Source organism: Nannospalax galili, unplaced genomic scaffold, assembly GCF_000622305.1.
Source record: "Nannospalax galili isolate Female #2095 unplaced genomic scaffold, S.galili_v1.0 scaffold610, whole genome shotgun sequence".
In the NCBI taxonomy this organism is placed as follows: Eukaryota; Metazoa; Chordata; class Mammalia; order Rodentia; family Spalacidae; genus Nannospalax; species Nannospalax galili.
The window spans coordinates 1,273,106-1,285,600 of record NW_008329141.1 but is presented as its reverse complement, the minus strand read 5'-3'; the positions used below and the strand labels follow the sequence as shown (position 1 = coordinate 1,285,600).

At 35.7% G+C, this 12,495-nt stretch overlaps 1 protein-coding gene across 1 annotated transcript in view; it reads right to left on the bottom strand.

Moving 5' to 3' along the window:
* Window positions 1–12,495, bottom strand: part of Tyw5 (tRNA-yW synthesizing protein 5) — a 22,837-nt gene that overhangs the window by 3,093 nt on the left and 7,249 nt on the right. The window contains exons 2-7 of the mRNA XM_008833398.3: window positions 10,265–10,419; window positions 6,630–6,699; window positions 3,942–3,986; window positions 3,187–3,324; window positions 1,041–1,128; window positions 563–679 (exon numbers count right to left, since the gene is read on the bottom strand). Coding sequence (XP_008831620.1) covers window positions 563–679; window positions 1,041–1,128; window positions 3,187–3,324; window positions 3,942–3,986; window positions 6,630–6,699; window positions 10,265–10,419 — 613 coding nt within the window. The remainder of the gene's footprint in view (window positions 1–562; window positions 680–1,040; window positions 1,129–3,186; window positions 3,325–3,941; window positions 3,987–6,629; window positions 6,700–10,264; window positions 10,420–12,495) is intronic.

Sequence of the window (12,495 nt, the reverse complement as noted above, 5' to 3'; positions counted from 1 at the left end):
TATTAACTGCAGATATTAACTATATCACTATTGTTACTGATAACAGAAATGTTATGGGCATTCAAACTAATGTTCACTAACTGAATATAGAATTTGTATATAGAAAAATTAGGCACAGAAAAATGTTTTGGGTGCTATTATAATATTTGATAGTTAACAAAATCTATAATCTGCTTGGAAAATATTTACCATTTTTAAAATGCCTACATATTTTAGAAATGAAATGATTTTTAAAAAAACAACCAAGTATAATCTTTGCCCAGATATAAAGTATATTATTTGATGTTATTTAGTATAACAACTCAAAATATAGTATCAATCAGTTATGTACTGCTTTATGACAGGAATACACTCTGAGAATACATCAGTATCTTCATCCTTGTGAATAACACAGGTGGCATGGCCTACTATACACCTAGCCTGTGGTACAGCCTATTGCCACGAGGGTATAAACTTGTTCTGTACTGAAGACAATAGGCAACTGGAGCACAATGGAAGATACTTTATATATCTCAACATACAAAAATACAGAAAATACATTTCTGTGGTCCAGAAATCTTACCAGGAATGAATAATACATCACCAGCTTCAAGGAAACATTCATACCTTCTTGCTTTGGAAAAGAGTGGATATTTATCCAAGTCTGGGCTGTCTATATTCAGCACTTCTGATTTAGAACCTGAAAAGTTCCCAAAAGAGATGATATAATTGAACCAACAGCATTAAAAAAATAATAATAAGTTAACAAATGTAGACTAGAAATTCTTTGCTGCTGTTACTATATTCACTCTTGAGAACTTTTTCCCTGAAACCTAAGATAGTTTTCAATGATCCACTCTTTAAATGAAATGACTGACATCCACGTAGCATAGTCAGATAATCTGAAAGCTCTCATTTTTCACACTGCCTATCGTTATTACACATTTACAATGGAGAATACAATATATAATTAGGAAGAAGTATTTATCCTATGTTACTTAAATATAGGGTACATGGAATAACTGAATAGACCTTTTAGAAACATAAATTTAAAACCATACCTGATAAATACAAATATTGGGCATCTCGAGGGCTGAACAGTGTAACACGCTTTTTCCCTGTCACTTGTATTAAGAAGTTATCCATTACCTGAAGATCAATAAGAATTTATGAGTGAAAATAAAATTCAAATAAATGGGACCAATGACATTATATGGTTAACCTCAAAGTCTATTTTGGTTTTTTCTTTTTTTTTTGGACACAGGGTCTCACCATGCTGCCCAAGCTGGCCTTGTGATACTTCTGCCTCAGCCTTCTGGGTAGCTGGGATTACAGGTATATGCCACTGTAAGGTCCTTAAACCCTATCTTTTGTTAAGACTTGGCTTACATTAAACTCTGAAAATCCAAATCTAATAATGAAAAATTTGTATTCCTCATGTAACTATGTCTTTTTGAAGACATTTCTCAGGTCTTCAAAGATGGGAAAGATTAGCAAATTAGGAAAATGGGAATTGGATTGACTGGATAGTTAGGTGAACCTGAGGCTTCCCTTGGTTCATGTTTATTTTACCTAGTTGTCAAGGAATGCTCTAAGCCCAACATTTGAGAACAAACAGAAAACACCAACGCAGCTCCTGTCAAACACTTAATACAAGTTCAGCCACAATTTGTTGATACAAATCATGATTATGAGATTATTTGTTCAGGCAAATTTCCTTAATATGCTTTTTAGTGGATTGACCTTAGCTTTCCCCACGTCTACAAAGGGTACCCTCTCTCTTCTCACAGACTGTGAAAAATGATAGAAGGCAGAGGCATAATAGGGCTCACAGCTAAAGAATTAAGATACACACTGAGCAAGATGTGTCCCTGACTACTCAGCCATCCATCATCACTGAAGCATTTCTTACAGCACTAACCCTTTCTGATGTGAACTTTGACTATGGACTGTAACTAGTGTTCCTGACTTATTTTTAAGAAAAGCTTTATATAGTCTGCTGTAACTCAAGTCAATATAGTTAAAAGTGTATGAATCATCACATTATTTTCTCACCAATCATTCACATAAAACCTTAAAAAAATATGCTAAGATTTCATGTCTGTCTCATCTAATTATAGAATTACTGTGGTGAAATCCTCTGGAAGTTTTTAAATGGTCTATAAAATACATATATAAAACATAACAGTTTGATTTAGAACTTTAAAAAAATGTTTCAGCTAAGTGTGCTGCCACATGCTTATAATCCTTTCAGCTGGGAGGCAGAGAAAGGAAGACCTAAGTTCAAGGCCAGCCTGGACTTCAAAGTGGCACTGTTTCAAAACAGACACACACACAAAATCTTTGGATATTTACTAAATATTACCTTGGCTTCTTCTCCACCTGTAACAAAAACAGCCTACACAATACCATGATTTTAAACACTGTGTGTGTGTGTGTGTGTGTGTGTGTGTGTGTATGTGTGTGTAACAGTCTCATTATGTAGTCCTGGTTGCCCTAGAACAAACTATGTAGACTTGAACTCACCGAGATCTGCCTGCCTCTGCCTCCCAAGTTTTGAGATTAAAGGCATGTGCCATCTATCCAGCCCACACACTATTATTTTAAATATGTGTATATATGTATATATGTATGTTTCAGCAAACAGAATTAGTAACAACACAGAATAATCAACATCCGAGTCTAATAATCTTGCTAATCCTCAAATCCAGTAGACAGCTAATGTTCTCAAGGGATATAAATCCTAAGACCTTCAGATGCCCCCAAATTCTTATTCTTAGAAATCACTCTCCATAAGCTCTGCTTTTCTGCTACATAGCATGAATCTAGAGGGCCAGTTATGTGTCACACATTTTCCTACCTCAAGCACACTACTTTTTGCTTCAGCATTTCCCCCTAATCTGGTAATCACTTTTCATTGGCCAAAAACATTAAAATACCCACTTCATATATATAACTTTCTATATGTTTATCATGCCAAATCAAGAACAAGACCATAGAGAAACAAGTGTGAAAAACTAGGCTTTGCTGTTAGCTACATAATGCACTGCCCTCTTACACCTTACAGAGTGCCTATTTTCAAAACATTATTTCAGCAAATTACTGTGCATAGATCATTAGGTTAACCTAGAAATGCCAAACTACAAATGCTAGATCTGTGATCCTACAGATTTCTGAACCTTTAGATTTCTCATTTATGTAACATACATCATAGTGAGTCCAAAGTCGTAATCCAGGTGAACTAATTCGAAAAACACTGGAAAAGAACTGCTCCTCTTTAAAGAATTTTGGAAATTTAATATCTTCTTCTAATAATGGAAACTGTTTTCTGATATCTGCAACATCCTGCATTGACACATAAAAACAGTTAAACCGTAGCATCTGGAAAGAAGTTTAATAATAAACACAATAGCCACTTACTTCATCTAAGATTGCCAACTCATTACATGACATTAAGAAGAAAAGATTAAAACTTTAAAACTTTGTTCAGTGCTTTAAAATGAAAGATGAGATCATGTGTCAATACTGATCTTTCAAGTGAAGCAATAACAGACTAAAACATCACTACTGACAAGTCCAAGGAATTGCACTGAGAGGTTCCTACTTTTAAGATGTATACAATCATTATTTATTTTAGTCATATTAATTTGGCTCTGAATACAGGTAAAAGCTTATATAATGAATCATTCAGGATTTTAGTAATTTTAGAGTAGTATTTTATGAGATGAACTTCCATCTGTAAAATACACAGCAATAAGGATCTCTTATTGTATAGAAATTAGATGACTATAAACTCTAAGTAATCGACCATTAATAATTTCTAATTCAAGGGCACAAATCATAGAGAAAAACAGAAAAGAATGAAACAGGTTGTGTATCAATAATATAAAATTTACAATGTCAATGAACATGTATATGCCCATTGAGGTTTTAAGTAATTGCTTTCAATCCACAATTCTTACCTTTCTTGGGTCTTCTCCAAGTGATCTCAAGTAGTATTTCTCATCCTTAAACATTCCAAAGAAAATACCATCAGCACTCATTACAAAATATTAGGAAATAAGAAAGCAAGAAAATAAAATACAACCCAGTTAAGTCATCTGAAAAGTCCAATTATCTTACCCTTGCTACTAATGCTCCCTGGTGGCCACATAAAGAAATATCTTTATGTGTTGCTCAATGACTGGATCAAATCATTAAATAGAAGAAATTCTAAAGACAGCACACACGTAACCATACCTAAAGCCACAATGATTAATTTATATTCCAAATTATTTAGACCCTTCTTAACAGGGTCTTAACACAATAAATAAAGAGGACCAACAATAAACGATACAACTGTAATATGAAATAAAATACCTTATCATTTTTTGCAAATTAAAAAAAACAGGGAGCTGGAGAGATGGCACAGCGGTTAAGAGCACTGACTGCTCTTGCAGAGGACCCAGGTTCAATTCCCAGCCCCCACATGGTGACCATGAACCATCCTTAACTCCAGTTCCAGGGGAATCCGAAGCCCTCTTCTGACCTCCGCAGCATTGCACGACACAGGTGCACTCACATACATGCAGGCAATACACTCATACACACAAAAATAATAAAAAAATAAAAAAACAGGAACATTGCATCTCATGAGACTATGCCTATTCTAACAATATATACCCTCACACCAAATCCTTAAGACTCAGCTCATGTAGAAATATATCATTTCATAACACTAAAATTACATCAATAGTTTTTAAAGTTAACATTTATACTCCTCAGAGTAGCTAAATAGAAGACTGAATTACAAAACATTCACTGTGGGGCTTAGTAACTCAGTGGTGTAGCACCTGTCTAGCATTTGTGCACCCTGGATTCTGTCTAACACCATAAACAACAAAAACATCCACTGTTGCCTGCATTTCCTGTAATAGAGAAGTGAGACATACTAGGTTTGGTACAGGAACAATCCAACTCAAGCATTCTTCCTCTCAGAAAACCAACAGAGACTTAAAACACAAGCTTCAAAATATATCTCATTCAACCTTAAAAATGAATATAAATCTATAATCATGACTTTAACAACTTAGGTTTTTCATATTTTTAGTGCCATTATCAGACTCACTAAATAGGTTTCAAAGGATATTTCTCAAAATTCCAACTGTCATTCAACTGAGGCACTGCTCATAGTCCCCTTCACTGCTTAGTTGAAAAGTGTGTTTAACTTGGGGCTTCCAGCTGTCAACATCTTCACCTCAGCATTTGAACCAAGGTTACATTCTTCATAGAGCAGACCCAAGCAACAACCAAAGATGTTAAGAGATCTAGCAGGTACCACCCATGAAGGACCCCCTCTGATGGACAGTCTTTGCTCAGGGTCCCACAGCAAGCTGGTAAATTGTCAGATGTATGTGGTTGTGTCTGGCGGCTCCTCCTACACTCCTTCTCTTTCCTCCTACAGGCTTTACTCCCTAATGCACCTGATTCCATCTCACAGATTTTCATATGACTGAACAGAGAATTCATGTTGATGTGTTTACATACATATTCCGCAATTTTTAGACTTAACCTTTTGCCTTGTTTCTCTTTTTTTACTATGCATTTCACGGTTATTTAAATCTATGCCACTCAGTACCCTTTGATGGGAAAATTCCAAAGAACAATAAATAATACATTCAAAACACAGAGTTTAAAAGGTAGTATTTAGGAACAATTAATAGGGATCAGTTTTAAAAGACATTCTAATCATAATTCAGAACCAAAGACTTTCAGAGTTTGTAGAGATCTTGATCTTAATTTAGTATAACCACTAACTGATAAAAGAACTGTGAAAACACAACCTTTTAAACCAAACTGCCCAGTCCACCTGGCTCAAACCAAATAGCTTTACTCAAAGCTTTAAAGTTTATTTTTGAGATTTTTTGAGATAACACTAAATTTTGTTGTTGTATTGTGTGTGAATATGTGTGCAAAGGGAGGGGGAGTTACACGTGCATGTATGTTTAGAGGCCAGAGGTCAGTCTCTGGTGTTTTTTCTCAGAATGGCCATCCACCTTGTTTTCCGAGACAGGGTCACCAATGCAGCTATGGATTATAGGTACTAGGATTATATGCACTAGGATTATAGGTACACACCAGGATGCCCAGCATTTTTACATGGGTTCTGGGGACTGAACTCAGATTCTCATGCTTATGCAGCAAGGAAGTTATAAACTGAGCTGTCTCCCCAACCCTTACACAGTTAACTGAATGTATTGAGGAGGAAGCTTTACTGCCTGAAACTGAGATTCTCAGAGCTAGACAATAATGTTAAGAAATTTTCTGCTTTAATCTTGAACAAATGTTATACCAGATACAGATAAAAAATGATACTGACTGTTAAATAACAATAAAATATGTAAAGTCTAATAGTAACATATGAAAATACAGTTTTCTATTAATATTTACATTTGGTATGTGACATTAACACATTTTCAAAGGAAGTAGGATTAATGACTAGTACTGAATGAGTAGTTTTTATGCTAGGCATACTGCTAAGTGCATTATGGATTTTATTTAATTAATCCTCTCAAAAACCTTTTGAAATAAGCAGTTTTTAATCTCCATTTATAGATAAATATATTTAGAGAAAGAAAAATATAGACAATAATGCTTTCTTTAAGAATTACCTCTGAAATAAAAAATTCTTTATGCTTTTCTTCAGCTGCCCTCTGGACCAACTTGTCAAAAGGTAAAGTTCTGAAATAAATAAGAAAGAATGCTTAGATGTGATAACAGAGCAACTAGTAATGAGATCATCACTGGGCATGTAGGTCTGGCACAGCTGGGTAGCATGTGCTTTGTAATATCCAGCTTTTACTATGATCCATCACATGGATGGAAAATTAAAAATTCGTTTAGAAGTATATTTATTTGACCTAAGTTATCTCAAATTCTGGAATTAAAGATTTAAATTTTATAGTACTAATAGAACGTCAAAGGTCAATATCCATTATCAAGTAACTGAGAAAAAGATGTCTCTATGGTATTAGGTTACCTTTGAAAACACATAAAGTTTCAGGCTCTGAATGCCTTCTATTTTCAAGGACCATGGCGAAACAAATGTTGTGATGAATGGGACAAACTACTAGCTTACACTGTGTATGTGTGAGACTCCTCTATAGACAGCACTAGTATACAGCAGTAGGCATGGTCACAGAAGACACATGGTCCATGTTCCTGCCTTCTGAGAAGGCAGCAATGCTGCTCTCATCCCCACTTCATGCTGACATTTTATGGCTTCTGGAATATGGCTAGATATTTTAGAAACAATGTTTCCTTTAGAGCACTGTCTTTTCCCCAGTTCTTACTCTATTAACTTTAAAATCAAAATCACTTCCCTGGGGTGGAGATGCAGCTCAGTGTGAAGGACTTACATAGTTTCCACCAGGCACTGGGTTCCAACCTTGGTGCTGGTAAGGAAAAAAAAAAAAAAAGGGGGGGGGGGCTAAGAACAGTGGCTGTTTTTGCAGAAGACCCAGGTTCGAATCCCAGCACCCACATGGCAACTAACAACTGTCTGAAACTCCAGTTCCAGGGGATCTGACAGCTTCTTCTGTCCTCCACACACGGGTGCACTTAGCTACATGCAGGCAATACATGCATACACATAAAATAAAAATAAAAATAAAATATTTTTTTAAAAAATTAAAAAAAAAAGTCACAAAAGCATTTCCCAATACATAAGAGGCTACCATTTTAGTAATAAGACAAGGAAGTCCTCAAAAGTTTGTCCTCTGCTCCCCACAGAAAAATCTTTGTCTTATTACCAAGTATCTGTAAGGAGAAGATGAGAAAGAAGAGCTGGAGGAGGAGCTGGTGAACCCTCCTTCTCTTTGAGATGATGATCTCAGGCTAGCTTACTTTCTCCTAGTACTGCTGGTTTCTTAGAAACATACTGGTTAAGGGCAAAGGTTCAATGTCAGCTGTGATACCAGGCAACACTGTTTTCTGCAAAAGAATGTCCTTTTTTGCATACAATGTAATTCATAAGTGAATATGCCCCTTAAAAAAACCTACAAGCTATCTACAGCCCCATTTCAAGCCACTGGCTATGGGGGAGCATGCCAATTACCTTAGCTGGGGTGTGTTTCAGTAACACCTCCATAATCTTGTTCTGTTACCTCTAAGTTGTTGCTTAGCCAAAACATGACTTGGAGTCACATAATTCATTGGTAATAGTCTGCTAATATGCTCTTTCCAGCCTTGTATTCTTCTGAAAACCAAGTAACCCTGATGTCAGACTATGGAGTATGGGGCCTGTGAGTATGAGTGTCAGTCTGAACTGCTGAGAATTAATTATGCAGAGTGCGCACTGTAGGAGAAAAAGAAGTCTGCTATCCGCTCAGACCAGTGTAAGGCACTGTGCTCCCACTACAGTTTCCAATCAGTTTTATCAACAAATTTACTTGGCATCCTCCAACTCAGTGCTTGACATCTCTTGCCTCATTGTGTGTACACATCATTTCTACCGCATCTCTGAAGAGCTGGGGGAGCTAATGTGGCCCAGAGCTACCTGTGTGACTAGTGCAATTATCCAGGCTTAGCTTTCTTACAATGAGAACCAAGAGTTCTAAAAATCTTTGTGAAAGCAGGGCAGACAGTGATCCTGTAAGAGCTGATAAAGTAGCTCAGAGAAGGGGAACAAGGGTACTAACAACAACCCTGTTCCATTATGTAGCCCTTGGCAAGTTCAATTCACAGTGAGAAGGTGGTGACAGAATTAGTGATACCATAGGTGGAAGCGCCAGATGAGGCCGATTCCTGTCACCACCCAAGCTTCTCATTGGGAGTGTCCTGACTGAAGAAGGCTAGCAAAAGGGAACAAGAGGAGAAATCTAGAAGTTACTTCTTGCTAATGCAGTGGTCTCTAAACATCTGATGAAGGATAAAGGCAACATCAAAATGAAGTGATTAGAACAGTGTAAGTTATATGTCTGTAGAATTTCTTACTTTTCCTTATCTCTGGCTTAGGTATTGTCCTTCCTGCTTTCCTACTGTCTGGCAAATTCTAAAAAAAAACTAAACTTTTTTTTTTTCTTGAAAGAAAACAATTCAGCAATTTTTTAGTAGCACCAACAAAAGGCTTTGAAGAAGCTGGAATAGAAACCATTACATAATGTATGTATTTGAAAAACAAGTTTTGAAAAGTTTAAAAGACATGACAAAACATCAAGGCAATTCAAGATGCAATTTCAATACCCATTTATTATGGCATTAGACTGTGGAAAATAAGTAATATTAACTGCAGGCTGAAAAACACCCAGGATTCCAGCACTTTCTTCTACGTTCTTGGTTTAATAAAAAGTGCAAATTCTTACATTTGGAAAAACTGATGGCAATTAAATTCAATTAATGGCTTATGAAAAAAAACCAAAACTATAATGGTGAATACTCAAAGGATCAAACACTGAGAAATGCTTTATGGCCACTCTACAAGCTTGGGAAACGCTAACGAGAAAGAAGTGACCCTGGACACCAGAAGCTCAGCTTAACTCATCATAAACTGGAATCTTTGTGAGCAACATGGCCTTTCAACAGATTTAATCTGCTGGGAACTGCATGTGCTCAGAATGTGAACGGTGCTTGTTTTTTAATTTAACATTTTTAATGAATCTCATAGGAATAAATAGCACAGGAAATCTGCAAGATGACATTTAAAGCTTTCAAGCTTAGACATTTCGCAGTTTACTTACTTGTAAGAGAATCCACAGCATAAAATGACAACCATGAGAAGTTCAAGTATTCAAGTTATTTCATCAAAAGAGAAAATTAGTATGATTTTAAAAATGTTATTCAAACAGACGAAAGATTATACCAAATACAGGTCATTCCAAAACCTCTGGAGAGGCAAAAAAAAAAAAAAAAAAAAAAAACCAAAACAAAACAAAAAACCCACAAGCCTTTAAGACAATTTCCTACGCTAGATAATTTACTAATGTGGTAGCATAACTGGATTAATCAAGACTGAATTGAGTACAGCACATTCAAGTTTAGATGCAATCTAACTCTGTGGGTAGAAATGATCTGTTCGTGACTCCACAGGACATAGGATGCACACTATATTTAAAAAATAGTCTGTGGAAATGTCTCGGTACAATTATGTAAACTCAGAATCCTTGTCTTTTAAAGCCACTCATTAAAAAGCAGTAAGTTATCCCATGATTATATAAGCTGAAGATGAAATGCCATATGGTCTTTATAGAATAACGTAAAATATTTTAAAAGTTGTTTATATCCCCAAAGTAACCTCAGAAGAAAATACCTATACACAAAGTTCTTACTAATGAAGTCCATCTGTGCAACTGCAGCAACATGAATCTTTACTTCTTTCGTCCCTCCAACTTGGCTCAGGTAATCCACTGTCCATTTGTTTGTACATGCCCCCAGGTCAAGTCCTTCCAACACAACAGGCTTTCTCTATAAGGAGGTGAAAAATACAACAAAACGTGGTGAAAACAAACAGTACCAGAAGCTGCATTTGGTAGCTGAGATAGGCTTTGACTCTGATCTTAAAATGCTCAAACATAAAGCTTTTAGCAGTTTATGCTGCTGCTAAAACATGTAGAGGACCCAAGTCATAACCTACATCAAAATTTTAAATTAGGAAAATAAAACAGCATTATCAACAGATAAAATTCAAATATTAAAATCTTCTCATGTTATTTACAGCAAAATCTAAATAATTAAAATTTTACATTATAATCAAATATTTTTATAACTTCTAATTTTGATACCATTTTAAACTTTCTTTTTTAAAAAAAAACAGGGTCACCACAGTCCCAGACCACCTGGAAGTCACTATGTAGACCAGGCTGGCCTCGATCCATTTGCCTGTTTCCCAAGGGCTGGGATTAAAGGCATGGGCAACCATTTTAAACTTTAAAAAAACTGCAAGAACATAAGACTTTCCATATGCTCTCTACCTTGACTCAGCAACTTTTAAATATTTTTGTCCCATTTGCTTTGCTCATTTATCACACATAATTTCAGTGTTGGGAGATGGGCATATTATTATTAAACTTAAGTTTTTCAAACTATTTCAAGGTTAAATTCTGCTATCATGTCTTCTTTTCATCTCCAAAAACCTAAGTATATTTTCTGAAAATAAAGATATTTTCTTATATAACTATAGAGTAATTATCAAAGTTATAGTCACTCTGACATATTATGTAACCCACCATTCATATTCAGATTTCACTAAATGTTCCAATAATTTCCTTTAGAGTTCTTTTCCTGACCCAGAATTCAGTCTGAGAATTCAGTCTTTTCAGTGGGACTATCTCTTCTTGTTGACATTTACATGCATGTTTATAACATACTTTGATCATATTCATCCACTCCAATGGATAACATCTGCCTTCTCATTATTCAGAGCTAAGAAACATGTAAGAGAATGGGCACAGCCCCCAAATGCACACACATCTAGGTAGGCAACTATGTACACATACATATTGCTAGGTCACACCCCTGTAAAACATAAGTCTACTAACTAGAACTCTTTTCAGCCCTTTTCATCTTTAGTCTGAGGAAAGAGAGTCAAAGTATTATGTAAAAAGTGACTAAGGTTACTTGTCTACCTCCCCTCCCCCTAGACAGGCTCATTTGTTACTTATTTCCTATTTTAGAGTTTGGTTTAAAAAAAATCTCTTACCCGTCATGATTTTTAAATTATTCCTTTAGACTGTAAAAAGATTAACATGATTCCTCAAAGCCAAAGACTACAGGAAAAGGTGGCTACCCTACCCACTCTTTGGTCTCTACTCACTCATTCCTAGATATCCACTCATTAGCTTCTTAACGACTCGTCCTGCATTTATTTGCTTCAAAGTGCTCAAAAACATACATTTTCTTATTCACCTCCTTCTTAAAAGTATATAAAATACCTTATTATATATTTTCTTTCATTATTTCCTTTTTTAAAAGAATTTTCTGTGTTTTGCCCGCACGTATGTAAGTGCAACATGTGCATGCAATGCCCAAGGAAGCCAGAAGAGGGCACTGGATCCCTGAAACTAAAATTACAGATGGTTGTTAGCTGCCATGTGGGTCGTGGTAACCAAACTCAGGTCCTCTGCAAGATCAGTCAATGCTATTAAGGACTGAGCCATCTCTCCAGCTCCCAGATTTTGGTTTTAAAAAAATTTTAAAACATACATACTTTGAAAATCATCAATTCAAACATCTCCCTTTTTTTTATAGCTTACTACAATAAAAGTGTAATGGATGATAATTTATCCAGTTTCTCTCCCACTTTGCTGATTTCTAATGGTTTATAGTATTCTGTAAATATATATTATCATATTTTTGGCAAAATAACTGAAGAGTACATTACTAAATAAGAAACTGCTAGGTTGGGCTAGAGAGATGGCTCAGCAGTTAAGAACACTGGATGCTCTTGCAGAGGACCTGGGTTCAATTACCAGCACCCATAACTGTCCATAACTCCAGCTAACAACCGTCCATAACTCCAGTTCCAGGGGATCTGATGCCCTC